The sequence below is a fragment of the Monodon monoceros genome, unplaced genomic scaffold, assembly GCF_005190385.1.
Source record: "Monodon monoceros isolate NGI ecotype Baffin Bay Population unplaced genomic scaffold, NGI_Narwhal_1 Super_Scaffold_4, whole genome shotgun sequence".
Taxonomy (NCBI): domain Eukaryota; kingdom Metazoa; phylum Chordata; class Mammalia; order Artiodactyla; family Monodontidae; genus Monodon; species Monodon monoceros.
Genome location: NW_021703781.1, coordinates 14,766,390 through 14,791,121, shown reverse-complemented (window position 1 = coordinate 14,791,121; position 24,732 = coordinate 14,766,390). Strand labels below are relative to the sequence as shown.

The following is a 24,732-nucleotide window of genomic DNA, read 5'->3' as shown; positions in this document are numbered from 1 at the left end:
TATTCTGTGAAGTCTTAACTGGGTCTTTCTTAACTCTTAATCCCCAAGATTCTAGGACAGTGCTTGGCATATTGTAAACACCTCATGTATAACTTCAAGAAATCTTTGCAGCTAACTTTAAAGATAAAAAAGATATAACTGTCACAAATGAGGGAACATTTGCTATGTTCTTTGTATTAGGCAATAGATTTCCTTTTCTCTTAAAACATTTCTTTAAAATGTTCATTGTGGGGTGGGGGTGGGATGAATTGGGAGATTGGGATGGACATCTGTACACTAATATGTATAAAATGGATAACTAATAAGAAAGAACCTGCTGTATTAAAAATAAAATACTAAAATGTTCATTGTGGTAAAATCAGGCATTTGAAAACGACATTCCTGTCCTTCACTCAGAGGTAACTACAGTTAACATTTCTTCTGTGCATATATATGTGCAGTTTTTAATTTGTCAATAGTTCAGAAGAATGGCCTGATGCCTCCTCAGTCATAGCACCTGAAGCTTTTGCATTTGATTACAGATTAACCAATAATAGTAAATGAGATCTCCCAGAAATTAGTCTGAAGACATTTTGCTCTGCCATTCATTAGTCATGGCAATGAATAAATCCCTTCTCCTCACTGAGCCGTTTTGCTGAGCTGTAAAGTAGAGGTTATGATCCTTGCCTACCATAATAGTGGTCACGATAGTCCTTTTTAAGTTATGAAATGCTGTGAGTACAAAACATCGTTATGACCACACCCTTGGGACAGGATGAAACTTGGTTATGTTTGAGTTAAAAGTCCTTGCGTTTTTATCTCCCATCCCTTGGTTTACAGAAAACAAATGAACTGGGAAAGTTACTGTTGATTCTGTTCCCAGTTACCCCGGGTCATTGTTCTCTGCTCTTATAGTTGTAACAGTTTTCATGTAGAACTGGGCTTATCTCCTCTTTAAGAGTCCCAGTCTAGTCAGGCACTATGCTACTATGATAGATCAATTGTAGGAGATGTAGCTTTCTGGTGGAGTCTTTACTGACCAGTTTGAATATATTCTGTGTTTCAGGAATACTTAAGAAATTTGAAGAAGAAGATTTAGATGACATTTTAAGAAAACGATTGAAGGACTCAAGTGAAATACCTGGTGCTCTGTGGCATATTTATGCTGGGAAAGATGTTGACAAGATAAGGGAATTTCTTCAGAAGGTATAATTTAGGTTACAGACAGTTTTATCTCTTCACCTTGAGCAGACACTTAAATTTTAATGTAACTTCATGGGCATTCAGCAGTATAAGATGATTGAGTAATTTTTACTTAGGAGGATGGAACTTTTTGCTGTTGAAAATCAAAAGCTCCTTTCTCTTGAGGAATTTGAATGGCAGCTTCTTCTCAGTTAGTAGTACTCCTTCATCTCCTTAAAGAACCTGTTAATGAGTCAGATGTTACCCTTGATGAAAAGTAGTGATTGGAATTATAGAATATAAAACCTGTCATAGAAACACGTAAAGAAGGCAGAATTTTAATTGTATTGGTATTTTTGGCTGTTGACCTAGACAGTAATTCTGCTCTCTCATATCTGATTGCTCTGTGATACTTATTTGAATAGACTGAAATTGAGTAATCGTATACTTGTTAAAAAAGTGACACATTAATCTGAAATTGGTTCAAACCCTTTTCTTAAATATTTTCTGAATTTTGTAATTATAGGGATTTCTTTTAATGGACCATAATTGCTGTTTTTCTTATTATACTTCATCTTCTTTCTGAACGGACTTAAGGTCTGTCTTTGGTCAGTGTGAGGCAAGGGAGCTATGGCCCTGTAACTACTATTTTATCCCAGAACTGCCTAACAGTCTTTTAATTTAAAATGTTATAAACTACGCTTTTTAAAGCAGAACATTTCACTGGTTCGTTAGAGGGTCACTTGAAAGTGATTTGTCAAGGGTTAGAAGGTTAGCAATATAAAGGTATTTATCTGTGTACCTACCTTAAAAAAAGAGCCTCAAAAAGAAATGTTTATGGGGACTTTCCTGGTGGTCCAGTGGTTAAGACTCCACACTCCCAATGCAGGGGGCCCAGAGTCAATACCTGGCCAGGGAACTGGATCCCGCATGCCGCAACTAAGAGATGCTGCAACGAAGATCCCAAGTGCCACAACTAAGACCCCACGCGGCTGAATGAATGAATGAATGTTTATGATGTCCACACATTCAAATGGTTTGGCTTTTGGAAAAAAGTTAACTAAACAAAGCTTTTCCCCGTCTTTGTGCTATACTCTTAAAATAATTGTAAGGAACCAAATGGATGAAAGCTTCATAGTGGAGAGAATTCCCTGTCATACCAGTGGTTAGGGCTCTGTGCTTCCGACTGCAGGGGGCACAAGTCTGATCCCTCATCAGGGAACTAAGATCCCACATGTTGCACGGTGCAGCCCCCCCAAAAAAAGACTGAAAAATAAATAATAGTTAATAAAACTATTTTTTTTTAAAAAGAGAACTTCATAGTGGAAGAAGGTAAGGGAGTATGATTTACTTTATTAATAGCGTATCAGTGTGCAATATTGTTTTCATGTCCTTTGGCTTTTCCAATTGTAGAATATCATTTTCTTTAACTTAAGCTCAGTCATCGTTTCAGAAGATTCTGAGAACAGACTGTTATTGTAAAGAAAACTGAAATTTAACTGAACAGGATTTACTATTTTCTTTACTTAAATTGGGGTATATATTTTCATTTTAATCTATATTTCAGATTTCAAAAGAACAAGGCCTTGAAGTTCTACCAGAACATGATCCAATTCGTGACCAGAGTTGGTATGTGAACAAAAAGCTTCGCCAAAGACTGCTTGAGGAATATGGAGTCAAAGCCTGCACTCTTATTCAGTTCCTTGGTGATGCCATCGTCTTACCAGCAGGAGCACTTCATCAGGTATATAAAAGGTTGCTTCTAACACACTTGTTACTGAAAGAACCAGAAAGAAATTGTTCTGAGTATAAATATAGATGAAGGAAGATGTAAGAAAGAATGACCTACACCAGTATGCCTTCATTAAGAAATTACTGAAACAGCTTTTCAGTGCTTGATGAGATCTGACGTAATTAAATGCTTTGAGACCTTTAAATATATAAACATGAGCCAGATTTGTTTGGTGGATTGAAATCTAATTTCAAAGACTTTTTAGGAAAAAGAGTTACTGTATTATATTCAGTTCTCAATAGCTGAGACTTAACAGTGGGAGGGGGGAGTATCAGGACTTAGAGATGATACATTTTCTAAGGCACCAAATATGAGTAGAATGAGTTATTAGGTAGACCATTCCATAATTCAGGCTTTCACTGTACTTCCTGCCTCTTTTTAGTTCGCTAACGTAGCAATAGCATGTCGAAAGAAAGGTGCTGCGTAATTTTTATAGCTACTGATTCACAAAACTTTAAAACTGAAATACACATCTAGTCTTTGTTTCTGTGGCTTGACTGTGTGGCACCTAGATGAATGGCATAGAATAGATGGTGATATGGAGGGTTTGGATTAAAAGCATACAGTGGGTTCCTATAAGTAGACTGAAGCTACCGCAGAGCAGTTTAGCGCTCATAGTAACAGAGTGCAAAGGAAACCCGAGAATCCAGAAAACTAGTTTGCCTCAGAGTTGGTTCCCCACCTTTGCCACCACCTGGTTATCGAGCTGTATCTGATGTGTTTACTTTTACCAAGCAAAGTTTCCTACGTTTTATATAACTATATGCAATTACTGCCTGTGTAATATTTGTGACACTATTATAATAGCCACAAATATTTCTTAAGTGAGAATAGTTGCTTAGTTTTTAAGATGTCAAGTTCAGGGTTAGATTTATCATTCTTAGATCTCAAACAGCATTTATTGTAAAATATAATTAAGTGTATTAGTTAAATGAATGTATTATTTATGTTAAATTGTTTTATTTTCTCATGGACTTATATCATCATTTCAGAGATGTGTCGTTTATGATTCATGTTTAACTGGGATTCACCCCACATACTATTCTTTGGCCTTCTAGCCTCTTATCAGAAAATAGCTAATCTGTATTCACATGTAAAATGCCCTCAAAGGAGCAGTCTTGTTTAAGAGAATAGCACAGTAAATGTTTTTCTAACTAGGTGTAATTATTTGATAATACAAAACAGGTTCCCTTGAAAATCCTTACTCACATACTCAGTTTATCCAGTATCCATTTTCTTAAAAGTCATACCGGACAGTGCATTTTTTAGGTATCATTTGCATATAATAAATGTACTTTTTAGTGTACAGTTCTGTAAGTTTTGACAAATATGTAGTTAGGCAACAACACAATCAAAATAACATTGCCATCACTTCAGAAAATTCCCTCTTACTCCCGCCCCCCCACTCCCCACATACTTTTGTTTTTAATTTTTATTGGAGTAGAGTTGATTTATAATGATGTATTAGTTTCAGGTGTACAGCAGAGTGAATCAGTTACACATATACATGTATCCACTTTTTTTAGATTCTTTTCCCATACAGGCCATTACAGAGTATTGAGTAGAGTTCCCTGTGCTATACAATAGGTCCTTATTAGTTATCTATTTTATATGTTAGTAGTGTGTATGTGTCAATCCCAGTCTTCCAATTTATCCCTCCCCTCCCTTTCGCCCCTGGTAACCATAAGTTTGTTTTCTACATCTGCGACTCTATTTTTGTTTTGTACATAAGTTCATTTGTACCATTTTCTTAGACTCCACATATAAGCGATATCATATATTTGTCTTTCTCTTACTTCACTCAGTATGACAATCTCTAGGTCCATCCATGTTGCTGCAAATGGCATTATTTCGTTCCTTTTTTATGGCTGAGTAATATTCCATTGTGTGTGTGTGTACGTACGTACACACACACACACACACACACACCACACACACAAGCACACCACATCTTCTTTATCCATTCCTCTGTCAATGGGCATTTAGGTTGCTACATGTCCGGGCTATTGTAAATAGTGCTGCAGGGAACATTGGGGTGCATGTATCTTTTCAAATTACAGTTTTCTCTAGATATATGCCTAGGAGTGGGATTGCTGGATCATATGGTAGTTCTATTTTTAGTTTCTTAAGAAACCTGCATACTGTTCTCCATAGTAGCTATACCAATTTACATTCCCACCAACAGTGTAGGAGGGTTCCCTTTTCTCCACACCCTCTCCAGCATTTATTGTTTGTAAACTTTTTGATGATGGCCATTCTGACCGGTGTGACCTCATTGTGCTTTTGATTTGCATTTCTCTAATAACTAGTGATGGTGAGCATCTTTTCATGTGCCTTTTGGCCATCTGCATGTCTTCTTTGGAAAAATGTCTATTTAGATCTTCTGCCCATTTTTTGATTGGGTTGTGGGGTTTTTTTTTTGATATTGAGCTGCATGAGCTGTTTGTATACTTTGGAGATTAATCCCTTGTTGGTTGCTTCATTGGCAAATATGTTCTCTCATTCTGAGGGTTGTCTTTTCATTTTGTTGGTTTTCTTTGCTGTGCAAAAGCTTTTTAATTAGGTTCCATTTATTTTTATTTTCATAGGAGGTGGATCAAAAAAGATCTTGCTGCTATTCATGTCAGAGAGTGTTCTGCCTGTTTTCCTCTAAGAGTTTTACAGTATCTGGTCTTACATTTAGGTCTTCAGAGTTTATTTTTGTGTGTGGTGTTAGGGTGTGTTCTAATTTCATCATGTAGCTGTCCAATTTTCCCAACACCACTTATTAAAGAGAGTGTCTTTTCTCCCTTGGACACTCTTGCCTCCTTTGTCATAGTTTAGATGTGTGTGGGTTTATCTCTGGACTTTCCATCCTGTTCCACTGATCTACCCCCCACTTTTTAGTCAACCTCTTCTCCTACCTGATATTGCTACAACCACCTATCTGTTTTCTTTCCCTATAGTCCTACCTTTATATGAATGTCATATGATTGGAATTATACAGTATGTAGCCTTTGAGTCTGACTTTTCTTATTCAGTATAATGTATTTGAGTTTCATACATGTTATTGTGTACATCAGTAGTTGTTTCTTTTTATTTCTGGGTAGTTTTTCATTGTTGTTTTCAGTTTGGGGCAATAATAAATCCACTATAAGCCACATTTACGTACAGGTTTTTGTACGAATACAGGTTTTCATTTCAGTTGGGTAAATACCGAGTAGTGGGACCACCTGGTCACACGATAAGTGTGTGAATAACTTTATAAGATACTGCCAGGCTGGTGGTTGTACCATGTTCCATTCCCTGAAGCAGTATATGTGAGTTCCATCTCCTCTGCTTACTGTCAGTTTTGTTTTTAAGCATTTGAATCTCACTATGGCTTTAATTTACATTTTCTTAGTAACTAAATATGTTGAACATCTTTTTTCGTGTTTATTTGCCATCTGTAAATCTGTTTTGGTAAATGTGTTCAAATATTTGTCCATTTTTTCAACATGGATAGGCTGGGATATATTAAAATTAAGAATTCCTGTTCATTAAAAAAAGCACCATTAAGAGAGTGAAAACGTAACCCAAGAATGGGAGAAGTATTTGCAATACATTTATATATACATTTTTGTAATTGGGTTCTTTTTACTATGTTGAATGTCTTTAAGTCCTTTGTCTGATATGTGCTTTTGCACATATATTCTCCCAACCTGTGGGTTGTCCTTCCATTTTCTTAATGGTGCCTTCCAAAGAGCAGTTCTTAAATTTTGATGTTCAGTTGATCAGTTTTTTTAATGTATTATATACTTTTATTGTATCTGAAAAATTTTGCCAACCCAAGATCAAAAAGACTTTCTCTTAAATTTTCTTCTAGAAGTTTTATAGCTGATAGTCTTACATATAGGTCTGTTATCCATTTTTAGGTTAATTTTTGTATACAGTGCAGAGTGTGGACTGAAGTTCAGTTTTTTTGCATATGGACATGCAGTTGTTCCAGTACTGTTTGTCAAGAAAACAATTTTAAAATACTTTCTTTTGAAAATGTAATGCATTCATATGATTTTTAATTCAAACAGTACACAGTGGTTCACAGTGAAAATTAAGTCATTTTCTCACCTTTGCCCTCAGTTCCTCTACTCCAGAGGCAATCACTATTACCACAGAGAGTCTCTGCATGTAAATGTCTCTCTGCTGCTTATACTTTCTTGGGGAAAGAGAGGGAAGAGAATAGCCTTTTTTTCTCAAAATAGTGGGCAAAGCAATCCTGTTAAAAAGCTTAGTTCGCAAGTCACTCTGCCTTAGCCTCACTTAAACAGTATGTACTTGTATCATATTCTGTACTTAAACACACTCTTACTTAAGATGCTATACTTAAATAGACTGAAACAGCATCTAGACTGGCAAATTCTATTCTGATCTCTGCCACTAAATTGTTGAGTGTTCCAAAGTAAAAACCTTCTCTGCTGCATATTTTGGCACAGAATTGCAAGAATTTCTACCTTCCTTTCCTTACGTGATATGATAATGACAGTTATTTGTACTCTGTTTAAAGGGTGTTGTCCATGACTCACAAGTGGTGGTAATGTGGTTTTGAGAGAGAATTAAAAGGAAGTATGAACTCTGTTAACAATGTTAACTTGGATTTAAGACGCATTATTATTTACAATTTAGGTAGTCCATAGAGGTCCTGAAAACTTTTCATTGATGGCTTCAACACTTCCAGTAAATCACAGGTAGCCCTTTAAATAATCCCAGAGTCTCAGTGCGTCTCTCACACTTTTTAGCATACATCAGAATTCCTGGAGGGCTTGTTACAACACAGATTGCTAGACCCCATGCCCAGAGTTTCTGATTCAGTGGGTCTGAGGAGGGACCTGGAATTTTACATTTCTAACAAGTTCCCAGGTGATGCTGACGTTACTGTTCAGGAACCACGCTTTGAGAACCACACAGATAGGAAGCCCTTGAAAAACCCAAGGCATGTAACAAAAAACTTTCGTCCAAACGATAGTGCAGGACTTGACTGGCCAGCAGTGCTAGGGAAGAATCAACATACCTTTCTTTGTCAGCAGTGAGCACTTCGAGAAGCCTGGGGCGGGAGGAGAGACGGCCACGGGACAACTCTGTGCAGCGGCATTCAGATATGGCATTCAGATGTATATCTCGGCAAGTTGAGGGACAATATCATAGCCACAGCCCTCTTTATTTTCTAAGAACTACTCTAGAACTGCAGGCTTAAAAATCTTCTGTTGGCAAATGTGGCTGAGTCTGTGAAACCCTGTGTATGTATACCCTTAGATAAAGCAGGTGAATCTTGACCTCCAGGATTCACTTTCTCAGCTCTAGTGTCCTGAGGTTTAGAGTAGCTTTCAGTTTTAAACAGCAACAGTTTTTTAAAATTAACACAAAATCTTTACTGATAATTTTGTCCTCAACTACTTAACTGATGGTATTTGGTCATTCAAAGTAAGTTAATAATATTGCTAAGTTGTAAATTCTCTACATTCTTATGACTAAAAGGACTCAGACAAAATCACAGTGTCAAGATAATAACTTTCCTACTCTGAAAACAAAAGTTACATTTTCTTAACATTACCTATATATGATTACAACTGATCTTGAAGGCAAGTATGAGTAAGACAGTCTGCCAAGGAAGTGAAAAGTAAATGACTCAAAGATGGCACAAAAAGGGGTAAGTGGAATGGGAAGTTCAGATATGTTCCACCTTAAAACTGAACCTTGCCTTTTCGAACTAACCCTTAAGTCTTTAAGCAGTCTATATCAAGTTGACGTCATTAGGAAACAAAATAACATCTTGTAACCACTAATGAAAGTCACTGTTCTAAAAGTGATTTTAAAACAACCATAAGAATCAACTTTTTCAGAGCTCTGGAATCTAATTCAGAACTTACATGGACCAGCGGACTGCTTAATGAAGAAGAGGACATCTGAGTTTTGGCCTTCAAGGAAATCTCTGACAGGTCACTGGCTGACCACCTGAGATAACCGGACAGAGACATCAGTGAGCACGCCAGAGGAGGAATAGTCTTTGCAAAATTAGTTTGGAAAGGTCACAAAACAAATGGATGACTACAGTCCCTATCAGTCAACAGCAGCAGACTGTGAGGCAGGGGAGAACCTGATTCTAGTTACCACATGATAATGTTTAGATGTCCAGTTTCCAACAAAAAGTCACAAAGCATACACAGAAACAGGAAAGTAGGGCCCATTCATAGGGAAAAAATACTTCAACAGAAACTGTCCCTGAGGAAGGCCAGACATCAAACTTACTAGATAGGCTTCTAAGTCAGTTATCTTAGATATGCTCAAAGGGCTAAAGGACTATGGAAAAAAAGAAAGAAAACCAGGCAAATCATGTTTGAATGCAATTAGAATATCAGTGAAATTATTTTTTAAAAAACAGTTACATATGCTAAAAGTTACATGCTAGAACTTCAGAAGGACTTAATCCCCACAGCATGTTCAGATGAATGTAAGGTGAGACAGGGCATTTGGAGCCTGTGTATGCTGGTATGAACGGCGTTCATGTAGGACTGTAAAGCATCTGTTAGACAAGATATCACAGGAGCTGGGTTCCTGTTGACTTGCCATTCATTGGCTGATTTATCTTGGAACAGGCGCTGAACTGCTTATCCATAGTTTCCTGCTCTGTGAAATAGAGCATCTGTTCTACAGACACATAATGAAGATCCAATGAGACTGTACAGCAGTGCTGAAAGTGTGAGGCATCCACTATGTTCATCCTTCACAGGAATCAACAACCTAATGATTAAAGGAAAAAAATGTTTATATGCTACCGAGTTATCAGTAAAGGCACAGTGCTTCAGTTAAAGACATCTGCAGCTGTTCAGGTGGTCACTATGCCCAGAGGAGCAATTCCAGCCCCTTTGGAATTTCATCACTCTATCATCAGATGTTTTCCACAGTCTCTATTCCCCACTTGTTATCTCCCTCTGCTCACTTCTCCCAACGAAATTTACTTGCATACTTTAAAAATTAGAATAAATGTAAATGTTTAGTTTTCCAGTTATTTCTCCTTTCCGAGGAATTTTATGATATCTTTTAATATCACTAGAGGACAGCAAAGAAACAAAATCCAGATTGGATAAGCTTGGTCCTTTCTCTCTCATTATCCTGAGTGTTGATAGAAAGCAGTTCTAAGAAACTGTAAAGTGCACAGTTAGTCTGTACATATGCTGAACAAATAACAGGTAAGATATTGACTGGCTTCTTGTGAACACCATTTAGTCACGAGAGGGAGAACTAGCAGAAAAACAGTTGTACTGATGCCACAAGACTGAAGGGTATCATCTTTAATTGGTTGATTTGAAAGAAAAGGCACAAAAGAAAAAAAAGCACAAACAAAATCCTCGGAGAATTCTAAAACTGCTGTGGTCAGTAGATCTGTCTGGAACTACAGTTTTCATCACAGTTCCTCATAAATAATCAAACTAAGTTTCATTTCCTTTAATCTACTCTCTGGTGTAAAAGTTAACAGTGAATTGACCAAATGCAGAATAGTCAAAGGAGCAACAACAGACATCCGGGTTGACTGCACTGATTGGTGAAACAGGTACCTTCCAGTTAGCATTTTGTTGTTGTTGTTGCTTTTAAGTAACACCCCCAAATCCACGTTGACAACATTGATAATTAGGATCTGATTATCAGCCTCTCTGAAGGATTCCTGGAAAAGTTCTTTTCTTTGCATCGTTTAAAAATATTCCATTTACATGAAGCTTTTCAGTGATAAACTTTCTCATAAAGTGTGGTGTTCCACTTTGAAATGCATTTGATGTTTTGGAGAAAATAAGTTCTCTGGTGAATTGTCTCTTGTTTCAGCAGACAGCTTTGCTTCTCTTTATTCCCACCTCCTAAAACTTATATTTTTCTGTTTCTCTTTGGGGAATAGGTACAGAATTTTCACAGCTGTATTCAGGTAACTGAAGACTTTGTGTCTCCAGAACATCTAGTACAGTCATTTCATTTAACACAAGAACTGAGACTTTTGAAGGAAGAAATCAATTATGATGATAAACTACAGGTAAGAGATGAGTTTTCTAACTAGCTCCTGTTCTGCAGGCTTTTTATATTCAGAATTATAAAACGTGCATAACAGCTTAGGCCATCATTGCCTAGTTTGTCACATTAGGATAACAACCAAAGATTGGCGCCAGTATTTAATTATATGACTAATTATAACTTTTGGCTTAACAGTTCTGTTTTTTTTTTAATTCTGATGCTGTTTTTATTTGTTAATTTATCTCCTGCTGAAGTGATCAGAAATACCAACATCTCTTTCAGGTTAAAAATATCCTGTATCATGCAGTCAAGGAAATGGTGAGAGCTTTGAAGATACATGAAGATCAAGTAGAGGCTATGGAAGAAAATTAGGTGTGGTCCAGTTTGATGTTTTCAGGCCATTGAACTGGAATTACTTACTCTTGAACAATGATATGTATGTACACTGACTTAAGCTTCATAAAACCATCAGTGCCAAGAAATTCTCTTTGTAGTAATTACTTGTTACTGACACCACAGCAGTATAGCGTAAGTCACAGCTCCTGTGATTCAGTGATATTAAAACAAGCTTAATTTTAAAGCAGCAATTCATAGCTGTTTTTGTATTATAGTGTATATGATGTTTGTGAAAATGCCAGATTTAAAATGATGTATTTATTTTTGGAAAAAAAATACAAAATTCTATGCTATATTGTTGATCAAGTGTAAATGTGACTATGTACAGTTTACTAAAATAACAGATATTTTTCACTACATTGAGACAGTTACTGTGAGAATAGGACACAAAACACCAGCTATTGCCTGCATTTGGGAAACTGCTGAATCGCACAGCATACATGTCATAATTAGAAAATTACTGCCAAATGACTGTAAAATTTGTAAAATATAAAGTATATAAAGTAGATACTAAATACAGACACTTCAATATTTTGTTGAAGCTATTGACTGTACAATTAAACATTTTCAAAAGGTGTAATTTATTTAAAATTGTCTCATTTTGGTAAAATTTATGTGAACTTTTAAAGCTAAATATTAAACTTAATATGCTATGTAAATATATACATATATACATTTAATGATGTATTTTTTTAAAACATTGGCTTGCTTTTATTTGTTAAAGTGCAAGTGTTACATATGGCTTTGTAAAGTTGAGAGGGGTTTTACATTTTCCATTAAAAGGACTTTATCAAAAATTGGCTAGTCTAAGAGTTCTCCCTCTTGATATGCCTATTACTGGGGGCTTCGTCATCATCAAGGTGACTACCAGCATTTTCTTGTGATACAGTGTCCTCTCCTGGAACATTTCCCTCTTGTCTTTGATTCTTGTAAGCTTTTTAAGCTTTCTTCAGATGTTATAGGTCGTCACAAGTAAGTGCCTCCACTTTCTTGTCCTATGGCCCAGCTAATGAATACAGGCAACTCCAACATTTGTTATTTGTGAATAAATACATTTAGCTGAAAGAGGAACTCATACATTAAAGTCATGATCGTGAGAGTATGTGATCATAACAGTATCAAATAAGTGCTCTTTGCCGCAGAGATGCTGTGGCAGGGAGAGGAGAAGGAGAGAGTGGGGGCAGGTGGCAGAGAAGAGCCTGCAGGCAGCCAGCCTGGGTTGAATATGAGTTCTGTTACTTACTGTGTGACCTTGGTAAGCTGCTTTAATTTGGAGTCTTGGCTTTAACAGCTGACTCCCCGTTACCAGTTGGTTGCTTGAGGCTCACATAGTCCTACCCTAACCCTTACCTTTTGAATTTTACTGGAAATATGTAGCCCTCCACTGACACCTGCAGGATGTTGAAGGGATGGCCTTTGCTTATCTATCTTATCTGAAAGCACATAGCTTAAAAGAAAAAACTGGTAGCCTAAGTTGTGACCTTGTAAGCTGCTTGGTTTTTATCCTGTTGCTTGTGTCCACCATTTTTTAGTTCCACGTAGGCTGTTATGCCACCCTCTACTCCAGGCAAGGTGCAGCCAGGAGTGTGAGCAATTCATTACATTTCACATTAATACTCTACCTGGCACAAGGGTTAATGGGATGGATAATAACTACTTGGCCAGTGGTTTTAAAGGGGGGGGGGCGGGGCTGGTGAGTACGTGCATCTTTTGTAAGATTTTGACTTTTTAATACCATTTTTCCACAAGTGCCTCAACTCATTAAATGGTATGTTTTGCTTAAACGTTTTTGTATATTCTGTCAGATTTAATTTTGATGTGAAATTAATTTCAAGCCCATGATACTAATTCTGGAGTAGACCATCTCCTTCTGGTCCCCTAAAGTCTGCCAGGGGCCCAAAGTCTTTGGTGGTTTTCTTCCAAAATGTTTTTGCTTCTCTTGCTGTTGTTTGAGCCACTTTTAAACCATCCTGCAACCCCTAGAGAATAGCTGAAGCTAAGGCAGATCAAGCCTGGCAGTGTGGCTTTCAGAGAAAACTCATCTGATGAGAGTATGCTATCTATTGTCTGAATCCCATGCTAGTGAAGGGGTTGGGGGCGGGGGGAATGGAAGAGAGGACCATAATGCTTGCATCAATCATTAAAGACATCCTTTGACTTTTTATAAGGCTGGGGAGCTGTTATTGGTCCAGTTTCTGATGGACAAATTCCTCTGACCATTTACTTTGTCCCCTCCATCCGGTTGGCTCAGACGCTCCTCACACATGAAAGCATCTGAATACGTCCATTTCTTCCAGACAGTGAAGTAGTATTAAATGTAGAATAGTTTGGAAAACTTCAAGATCAAGAAGACTTTATAAAGGAAAACTTGTGCTGAATATTTGGGTCCCTCCTATTAAATTTATTCTAATGTCATTTGAACCTGAATATGAATTCCTTTTCCTGATTAATAAATTACTACATGCATGGCAGAATTTCTCTTCCGCCATGCATTTTGGGATTGTAGCACCCATAGAAATCATCGTCTAGTTCTCTGTTACTTCCCTTTGGTAGATAGGGTATGGGTTTAACGTTATCTAGGTAAGAATAGTGAGCTTCAGAAGAAAAGTGTACTCATGTACACATACTATAGATACAGCATGTTCTATTTCTAGATGCCAATCTGTCAAAGCCCAGACCAGATCAGGATTTTCAGCCATAGAAGAGGGGAAAGAAAATGACAATTAAAATCCTACAGCTATTCAGTATACAAAACACAATGAATTGGGGTGTGTAACAAGTAGCCAAGATACAAAGGTATATGCCACCAACCCTGTCACCAACATTCAGACTCAAACCTTTCCAAAGTCCAAAATTTATGACATTCCTGGCTATCCAATAATTAGGTTAACCTTGACGGTTATGTCTTGAAACCACATAGAAGGTACAGGAACTGAGTAATAGTAAAGTACTTTGGTTATCACAGTAATCAGTCTGGCTCTTTGAATGAAAGCAAAGTGACACTCAAACAAAAATGAAATGTTAGTAAGCTCTGGGTCACTGGCTGCATACAAAGTGCCTTCCCTTTCTTGATTGGGGAAATTTCTACAGCTGACTTAAGCTGTTCAGTCAGTTCTCTGTATATGAGCCAAGCAGCTGCAGCTAAGACTGGAGAATTGTCTGTGTTTTCTGTGCTTTATCTATAAAAAGGATCTCAGCCCTGGGGTCAGTGGTGGGTATTGTAAGGATCTGTGTTGTACGTGTAGGTCAGAGCTGGACTCCATTTTGCAAGGTGGTATATTCTGAGGGACACATTAGGAGTTCAACACTGTTTTCCTGCCCCCTAGATCTTAAATCTAGATTTGACAAGTGAAAGATATGGATAGCTGGGTCAGTGAACAAATGGAAACGAGTAAGTGCAAAATGAGATGGGAACCGACTGCTTTCCCAGGAGAGCTCCTATGTTCTTTGCCAGCACAGTGAGGATAGTAACAGATTCACAGGTCCTATCAAACTATCGTAGAACACAGTACAAAAAGCAAAGAATCAAAGGTAAGTCATACAGGTTTAGTAAGTGGAAGAAGTTCATGATAAAGGGCATGCAGGGATCACTGCCCCCCGGCCACACAGAGCATGAGAGGTATAATGGACATTTTAGGATATGATTTATTATGTGTTTGGCACTGGTAATATGATAAATTATTCCATTAGGAACCTCAGGATTGTGCCATCAATGCTAAATACTATGTAACAAGTACAGTGGATCATTGCACAACACAGGCTTAGGGGCTCTGACGCCCGCACAGTCGAAAAACCACATATAACTTTCTAGTCAGCCCTCTGTATCCAGTTTTGTGTCCAAGGACTCAAGCAATGTGGATCATGTATGTTGTACTATAGAATTTACTGGAAAAAGTCCACGTAAGTAGTCACACAGTTCAAACCCTTGTTCAAGGGTCAACTAAGGTGTAAAACACATGGAAAAGGTGTAATATATATTGCCTGGGGTTAATTAAGGAAGGCTTCAGAGAGGTGGCAGTATTTGTACAATCCTTCAAGGAACAGAGAAAATGGGACAGAATGAATGTTGGGGACATATTAATTTGCCTTCGGCCCTTTTCCATAGACACATTAGCTGTTTGAGACTTCGAACATCCTTCCAACAGTGACTTGACAAAATCATTTACTCTTAAACTCTTGTTCTATAAGAGGAGAGGGGAAGGAGCTGCTTCTGGGACTGCCGTTATAAAAGGTTAAGGATTCGGTTCAATAGAGACCTTCCAGGATATGTTATAGGCAAGGAAGTGTAGTCTCATCTCCCCCATATTCTGCAGTTAAGAGTAGATTATTTTCATATCAAACACCTGGAGACACTATGATCACTTGAGGTACTTAACTGAAATTTTAGCCAACCTAACATTTATTATGTCCAGTTGTTCCTTTGGAAATTGGTAACCATATGTGGCATATACGGGAAGTTTTCACCAAAATTTTCTAATAACTATAACTTATTCTTTTTGCAGAAACAAATGTTGAATAACACTTTGTTAGCAAACTTTTTCCAGATAGGGGAAAAGCCAGCCTACAACCTTTTCCAGCCTATAACCTTTTAGGAAAGGAGACAGAATCCCATTATACTTAATTCCTAAAAATCACAGCACTGTGCAAAAAGTCCAGTAAAGCCCACGGGACTTAAAGGGTGGGGGGAATGGGATTTGCGCATAACATTGAAAACCTTTATCAGAAACATTTTTTAAAAGGCGGTAGTGGTTTTACATAGGTTAAATATTTAAGAAACAGATTACAAGTGTGGCACTTTACCTTGAAGAAGACTGGAGGTTTGCTTTGGAAGTGGGCGTCCGAAGGGTTGCAGCTTGTGACTGAGATATTGTGAAGTGGTGGAAGGAGGGTTATCTGAAATTAGAGGGAAAGCTGTAACACCAGATCTGGACGGGTATGGCTTAATACCACCGGGATAGTTCAGCTGCCATACTTAAGTTTTCTCTGCAGTCAAAATTGCCTCTTAGGCAAACATAAAGTTCACATTACACTCAAATTGTTCCGTATATATTAATCACGCTGGGGTGTATCTGCCTTTTCGAAACAGCTGAACTGACTGTACAACAAAAGACTATTCAGATCAAAGCTTTCTAAAGCCAATGAACCCATAGGATTTCAGAAAGTTCTAGGACTAGTATTAAAAAGTTGGAACATCCATTTAATTGGTTATCAATGACTTAGGTATCCTGTCACACAACCTCCCACAGAAGAAATGAAAGTAGAAATTAAGCCCATTTAAATTGAGCCTGGTGACAAATGATTATGTATTCTGAGAGAAATGTACAAGCTCCAGAAATGGTACAGTCATGGGAAATTGCTGTTCATCCTGGTTACTGGATCTTTGAGGCACTACATAGGACATACTGATGTACTGCACTCTGCTTTCACATGCTACCTGAGTTAGGGAGTCCACATTTTGGTCTCGGCATTCCATTCACATCTTTCCAACCATTAGCAGTTCCACTACTGTCAACTAAACACTGGGGAGAAGGGTTTATTAAAAGTTAGGGATGACCACTGAGTCACCCTGAAACTGATTTTTAAAACCTCAGGAATTTAAAAAATTGCTTCATCTATTTTTTCCTGATTTATCAAGATAGGTGAGTACCAACAGTATAAAGAACTGAGGGTAAAAGCGGGTGACCACTCTACTGGTTTACCTCCCACAAATCTTTATGCGTTTTTCCACTTTATGGAGCATAGATCACGTGTTATATAAAAACTGGTATTATGTTAGTTGGAAAAAAAATGTCATTCTAACATTTAAACTAAACATTTCTAATAGCTTTATAATCCCACAAACAGATTTATTATCGCATAACCATGGAATGGCAATGCTGTTTTTCAGCTGGGCGGAAAAATTGAGCCATTGAGCCAAAGTCCAAATCGCTGTCTTGAATTGTGATCCCATTCATTCTCTTGCCAGTTTCGCAGTAAATGAGTTATGTTTAAAAATTTAAACAAATTCCTCGAGTAGTATATTCAACCTTAAAGACCAAAGAAAGCAAAGGTCCTTCTAGAATTTACCACAATGCTCAAAAGTGTTGGGTATTTAAATAAATGAAAATTGGTTTGTGACCTTACTGCTGCCTCTACAGAACTTTTAGTTTTTACTCTTGAAACTAAGGAATTTTGTGGTAGTGGTTAGCATCTGTTTCAAATACCTGGGCCCCTCCCTGGACAGCCATTTCCTCATAAGAACAGGGAAATAATCTGATCTAAAGCCAATAAAACAACCTACTGGTGGCAACAGAGGCCCTGGGACTTCATTATACTCTCAGTACTGAGACTTCTTTAGAGAATTAACTTCCAGGGAAGATAGGCCTGAAAGTCATCTGGTTCCTCAAATCAAGAATCCCCTTTCTCAGACCACAACCTCCCTTTCTTCTTTCTAGAAGCTATCTTTTACCTCTGGGAACCCCCAATGAGGCAGGCATTAGTCCCTCAATCCTACCCTACTCACTAATCACCTAAACTTATTGTATCCTTTGTCTTCCTGGACTCTGTTAACCTTCAAGATATTTGTATCTTGACTCCTTCACCTCTTTTCCTTTTGACATACCCAGAAAACACTACCCTTTTTTTCCCAATTTAATGTCTACCATAGAGAAACAAACGAAGGACCACAAAAACTGGCCCCAGCCTTACCAAGACTTTTTTGGCTACTGAGCCAAATATTTTCCATTCCTCAAGACCAGGACCTGACCCTGGCCCCTCACTTTCAGGAAATGGGAGGAAGGACAATCCATATGCACCTCCCCCAAATTTCCTCATGTGTGTCTTGCCATGATCTGATTCTGACCAAGCTTACTCAGTTCTTCCTCCCCATTTCTGACTCCATGCCTTTGTTCTTTACCCAGGAAGCCATTTCCCCATCCTCTGACCACATCACTACTTTCATGAAGGCTACGCTACTTATTTTATAGTTTTAGTGGCAGAAGGAAAGATGGATATTTATTATCTGGTGCCTGTATTTCAGATGACACTGATTTAAATATTTTTGCCTATACACAGCTATAAAACCACCCTTGACTATGAGAGTATTTACCGAGAATATTTACTAGAGACCAACTAAGGATTTTTAAACTCTGCAGCCCACCACAAACTCCTTCAAGTGAACAAGAACCAGAAAGTTTCTCACCGTCCACTAGATGGCACTGTTGGTCTGCGGTGACTCTTAGAAGGACTGGCTTCCAACCGGAACAAAATAGACAAATTCTTAAAACAGTCATGCCACTTGCTCTGGCAGAGGTCTCCAATTAGGCTACACTGGGATTATGACAAAATATGATAAAGATCACTGTCTAGAATGATTCGATAAATAACAGCTATTATTACTAGACTCTTCAAATAGGTTATAAACACACCCTATAGCGGACTGCCTTACACTTTTTTTTTTTTTTTTAGTATTCTTTTGAAACAACAAAACTTTAATCACAACTCCTCACAGATGAAAAGGGATAACACAGAAAATGGACATTAGGGTTTTCTGCAAGTGCTTGTAAGGACAAGCTCAACTTTCATCAGGTGGTCTCCAACTTCTCCTTGGGAAGCAGAGTAGCTGGGGTGCAGTGGTATAGTATGCACCTGAAGAGAAATCTGAATGACTAGGCCCCTTGGCCACAGTAGGAAAACTAGACAACTCAACTGGGCCAGTGTGGCCCAATAGAAACAGCACAGGACTGCTAGTCAGACCTCTCTTCTCTTGGCTCTGCTCCCAATCTGGTATAAAACTTCATGTAACTCCTTACCTTCTGGGCCTCAATTTCTTTTTTTTTTTAATAAAATAATAGGTTTAAATTAAAGGTCCTAAGAATTATAGCATCCAAAACATATCAAAACAAAAAGTTACCAGCCAAAGCAATCTTGAGAAAAAAGAACAAAGCTGGAGGTATCATGTACCCTGACTTCTGGACTACACTACAAAAAACTACAGTAATTGAAACAGTATGGTACTGGCACAAAAACAGACGCAGAGATCAATGCAACAAACTAGCTCAGAAATCAACCCATACACATATGGTACTGGCACAAAAACAGAGATCAATGCAACAAAATAGCTCAGAAATCAACCCATACACATATGGCCAATTAATCTACAACAAAGGAGCAAGAATATACAGTGGAGAAAAGACAGTCTCTTCATTAAGTGGTGCTGGGAAAACCGGACAGCTACATGCAAAAGAATGAAATTAGAACATTTTCTCACACCATGTAAAAAAACTCAAAAGACCTAAATGTAAGACCAGAAATCATAAAATTTCTAGAAGAAAACACTCTTCGACATAAATCATAGCAACCGTTTTTTTTTTTTTTTTTTGGATGTCTCCTCAGGCAAAGGAAACAAAAAGCAAAAGGAAACAAATGAGACCTAACTGAATTTAAAAGCTTTTGCACAGCAAAGGACACCACTGACACAACAAAAAGACAACCTACTGAATGGGAGAAAATACTTGCAAATGTTATGACCAATTAGGATTATTAATATCTAAAATATATAAACAGCTCAATATTTTTTTTAAAAAAAAGGGACTGAAGACCTGAATGGACATTTTTCTAAAGAAGACAGATGAACTTCCCTGGTGGCGCAGTGGTTAACAATCCACCTGCCAATGCAGGGGACACGGGTTCGATCCCTGGTCTGGGAAGATCCCACATGCCGTGGAGCAACTAAGCCCGTGCACCACAACTACTGAGCCTGAGCCCGAGTGCTGCAACTACTGAAGCCCATCACCTAGAGCCTGTGCTCCAGAATAAGAGAAGCCACTGCAATGAGAAGCCTGCGCACAACGAAGACCCAAAGCAGACAAAAAATAAATTAAAAAAAATAAAAATAAAGAAGACATATGGCCGACACATGAAAAGATGTTCAACACTGCTATTCAGAGAAATGCAAATCAAAACCAAATGTCACCTCATGCCTATCAGAATGGCTATAAAATGGAATATTACTCAGCCATAAAAAAGTAAAATTTCTGCCATTTGCACTAATATGGATGGACCAGTAGGGTACTATGCTTGGTGAAATACATCAGAGAAAGACAAATACTGTATGTTACCGCTTAAAAAAATAAAACAAATGAATATAACAAAACTGAAACAGACTCACAGATACAGAGAACAAACTACTGGTTACCACTGGGGAGAGGGAAGTGGGGAGGGGCAAGATAGGGACAGGGGATTAAGAGGTACAAACTACTATGAATAAAATAAGCTACAATGATATACTGTACAGCACAGGGAATACAGCCATTATTTTATAATAACTTTAAATGGAGTATAATCTATAAAAATGTCAATCACTATATTGTACACATGAAACTAATACTGTAAATCAACTACACTTCAATTAAAAAAACAAAAAAGTGCTTAGAAAGTGTTAAAAGCTGAAAGATAATGTATCTAACATTTTGAATTGACTTACCTAGAGACAAAATATTTGCATTGTTTCAATAACTCTGTGTTAAAACACTAGGGATAGACAATGGCTTGAAGAACTATTTTGAAAATATCTTCTTATTCCCCCTTAAGCATGGTTTCCAAAGTATGGATTTACATGTGGTTACCATGGCAGTATAGCTAAAACTGTTACTACATACTAATTTTCTGAAAGAAATGTTTGTCTTTGTCAACATTCTGTGAAAAGCTAAAAGAACTCAGGACTATGCTTTCTAATGCCCAAATAGTTTATCTGGGTTCAAAAGCAAGAGGCCATCACGGAGTAAGGAAGGACAAGAGTCTACTCCCCTTCCAGTACATGCATCATTCACTTTGCTTTAGCGGAAGCAAGCTTTCCTTTAAACCCCTTTCAGGGCCTTAAGCTAGACAGAGAAGAGAGGAGAACATCTTAAAAACAAACCTCAGCTAGGAGATGAGGCATGTGCCCTGTGGAACAATTAAACAAGTGTTTTTGTTTTAAGGACCTACTCCATGGAGACACTGCTAGGCTGCTGCAAAGGTACCAAGTCATCTGGTCAAAAGACACATACATTCTATTGACAGACTCAAATCCAAAACCTAAAAACAAGATCAAAGAAGAGGACTAAAGAGTGTGAATAAAAGCTTCAAAGACAACTGAAAAGTAAAATTAGTCCATTTAACATGAATTTAGCTAGTGGAAATGCATAGAACAGGGTCCTGCAAAATACATGTCAAACTGCGAAAACTAACGAGAGGGAAGGGGGAGGGGAGACAGCAGAGGAAGAACGGGAGGGTGCCTTACAAAGTGTTCATGTCAAAACATAACAAAGCTCATTTTTAAAAGTGAAATGGCTATGCTAATAATAGTTTATTATTGGCACAATCTTTCAAATCTCAAGTTTCATAAGGAAGGTTAGGCAAGCAAAGTATTCTCAGAGTCTAGGGTACTACAACACTGAGATGGACAATTAACAGAGATTAGAACTCTTATGATATTTTAAGAAACTAGTTTAATTTGGGTTTCACCTGCACCAAGATGAGACACAGGAAAAAAGTGACTTCTGCATGGTCATCCATCTCATCGTACTTCTGCTAGTTTCATCACTAGACGTGTGAGCCCAACCCTACCCCCTCAACCCAATTGTCCCCGATTCCCTCAGGACAGGCGGTATGCTGTTCGCCCATATTTTTGCCTCCCCCACAATAAACTAAGTCTACGCTTTAAACACACCGAGTGGCTTATACCCAAAAGTTTCACTTAGGTCTTCGTCTTCCCCTTCCCCTCCTGGAACATCACTGGACTCTGCATAGAGGAGAGCGTTCATGTAGTGCTTTGCAGCCTCTGCTCTGAAAAGCGGGCACGTGCCCCAGAATGGCCACCGCCGGCCAGCCCGAGCCTTTCCGTGTGTGCCAGCCCAAGAAGGCTGGGAACACATTTAAACCTCACGAGCTCCCTTGTTCTCTTCCACTTTGGTTGCAGGGGTAACTGACTACAAAACGCTGAAAAAAACCTTTAACATACCAAAGTAATCGTCTGACAGAATGTCTTCAAATTCATATTCAAAACTTCCAACACAGAAGCCGTACAAAACTTGCTCTTTATCTACCAACCACATTCAACGAAGGTATAAAATACAATTACTTTATTGACTTCTTACAATCAATACTGCCAACCAGCATTACTTCCACTCATGCATCATTAAAAACAAAAGGATATTTCCTTGGTATTTTCAAATGATGCATTATACAATAAACAAAAAAAGTTAGAACTTAAAATGCACCCTGATTAATTATGTAAACTGGTAATTTTTTTAAAAAGCATAACTAATAATTTGGTTCCTTTCTTCATAAAATGGAAATTTAAGTATTTCTCCTGATAGTCTTGAGGTTATCATTAATGTTACGAGTAGTGCAAAGTGTGGCACACAGTTTCTTCTAGAAAGGTGTGTCTTACACACCTTATTAAACAAAGGAAATGTGCATAACAAGATGCATACAGTCAATGCATGAATAGAAAGCATGTTTCAAATACAAGGTAGCCCCTCAGGCAACCATTATTATTTAGGTTTTGCATTATCATTTATGGCATTATAGATTAATTACACATAACATACTTTTATACATTTTAACCCTGAAGAAAAATAATTGTTGCTTGAAAAAAATTATTCCAGGTAGCCATTTGGTTTGTATCGGGAGGAAGTGAACCTCCAAGAGTTTAGTATCTGCCAAGTCTGGAATCATTAGCTCGAGTCAGTAAATCCGATGCGCGATATACTTCACAGTGACTGTTTCCGAGTCTTGTCAATGCCTCTTCTCCGCAGGATGCTGGAATCAGCATCTCCAGGACACCCTTGCATGTGGTTTTCCCTTTTTTTTTTTTTTTGCTGGATTAACTGTATTACCGTATTATTTCCTCTTTTTCACCTCTTCTATGGCCTTCCATTTTAATTATTCATAAGTCCTTTCAGAATATCTTCAGAGAGTTCCATGAGGGGAAGTTCTGGAGATGGAAAATCCAAGGGAGGAAGATTGGGTATTGGAATATCCTTGGCTTTCCCAGTATTTGACGCAAACCTCTGCCAGGTTGAAGAGGCTGTAGCAGTTTCTGCATGTGGTGGCAAGCTCCATAACTCTGACTTTTCTACAAAATCAGCATCTACATCAAGCTCCTTTTCTATCGGGCCTTTTAGAAGTCTGGCCTTTTCAGCATTTAGCTGTTTGTTTTCTCTCCTTAATCTTTCATTCTCAGCCACAAGGAATTCCACATGCCTCTTCAAATCTGCAATTTTGGTTGCCTGCTCCTCTATAATTGTTTTATCATCTTTTGGGGCTTTGCTTCCAATGCACAGCTCTGTTGGCTCGCTCTTCTGCTGAAGTAAAAACAGTAGTGTGTCTGGATCCCTGTCAAAGACCCCCTGAACTTCAGGCAAGTGTTTCTCTGTGGAAGGGCTATAACTCTGAGCGGGTAGGGGGCTCTGGCTGTCTGCATCCTCAGCAGAGGGCCTGTGGGATGCCTGTAGCTGGGCAGCGGCATCCTTGTCTGTGCTCTGCTGGGCTTTCAATCTCTCCTCCCGCTTTGCCCTCTTCCATCTCTCCTGGATGAGGAGAAGCTGTTTCATGTGACTATCCCTTTGCAGTTCCAGTGATAAATGAGCCTATTACACGGAAGGAAAGGTACAATTTAACATTTTAAGTCGCTTCAGTAATGTGTGGTAAATACTATTTCAGTATCTTCTTTTCTGAATAACCCAATAGCACTTAAAATTTTTTATTTATACTGTTTGCAATTCAACAGAACCTCAAACACTTTTCAAAGTAACTAAAGCTTTCTAGGTAAGTTAACATTTTCATTCATAAACAAAATACCATTCAAGAAGTCAGAAGTCCTATTCCAGGTTCCAATCGACATGGTGAATCAGACCGTTTTTGAATGTGCCTTTCCCATCTGCAATGCTATTTGTACTCAGCTTAAAATCAGAAAACTTTCCTATTTAGACCTTAATTCTACAACTAGCTGAAGTCTCGATGCAGGTCTACATTACATGGCTAACACAAGCAGTTCTGGACAGTCAAAGGGAAGTGCACAGAATGGAACACAACTTTTAAGTTCTCTTCGTTCAGTCTGAGGAACTGGTATGTTTTCCCTGCCACTGATATCCCCTCAGATCTCCTTAATTCAATTAAACAAACATTTACCAAGTAACTCCTGTGGACCTGCCACTTTTATAATCAGGAAATCACCTTTGGATAAAGATGTAGCTTTGTGTAAAGGTATTTTAAAAACCTAGGCAGGCCCTCCCCAGACACAGAAGACAATTTAAAGCCATTGGTGAAACAAATTTAAAAGTACCAGAACTGCTTAGGAATTCAGGAAAAGACAGGTCTGGATTTAAATTATCTTTGACAAGCAAAGG

At 38.0% G+C, this 24,732-nt stretch overlaps 2 protein-coding genes and 1 long non-coding RNA gene across 9 annotated transcripts in view; 1 reads left to right on the top strand and 2 right to left on the bottom strand.

Annotated features, from left to right (window-relative positions):
- JMJD1C (jumonji domain containing 1C) overlaps window positions 1-12,156 on the top strand; it is a 306,158-nt gene extending 294,002 nt beyond the window's left edge. For all 6 annotated transcript variants that reach the window (XM_029244595.1, XM_029244590.1, XM_029244592.1 and 3 more), the window contains 4 exons: window positions 1,046-1,185; window positions 2,729-2,905; window positions 10,854-10,985; window positions 11,246-12,156. In XM_029244595.1, coding sequence (XP_029100428.1) covers window positions 1,046-1,185; window positions 2,729-2,905; window positions 10,854-10,985; window positions 11,246-11,335 — 539 coding nt within the window. In that variant the 3' untranslated portion in view covers window positions 11,336-12,156. The remainder of the gene's footprint in view (window positions 1-1,045; window positions 1,186-2,728; window positions 2,906-10,853; window positions 10,986-11,245) is intronic.
- On the bottom strand, window positions 5,646-19,585 carry LOC114908444. Its single transcript, XR_003796944.1, has 3 exons — window positions 18,540-19,585; window positions 16,160-16,252; window positions 5,646-9,706 (listed from the first exon to the last, which is right to left on the bottom strand). It is a non-coding gene; the product is annotated as an uncharacterized LOC114908444 (long non-coding RNA).
- Window positions 19,586-22,444: 2,859 nt separating this feature from the next.
- Window positions 22,445-24,732, bottom strand: part of NRBF2 (nuclear receptor binding factor 2) — a 32,285-nt gene continuing 29,997 nt past the window's right edge. The window contains exon 4 of one of the 2 annotated variants that reach the window (XM_029244596.1): window positions 22,445-23,973. In XM_029244596.1, the coding sequence (XP_029100429.1) occupies window positions 23,263-23,973 (711 nt within the window). In that variant the 3' untranslated portion in view covers window positions 22,445-23,262. The remainder of the gene's footprint in view (window positions 23,974-24,732) is intronic. The other variant, XM_029244597.1, reaches the window with a different exon arrangement.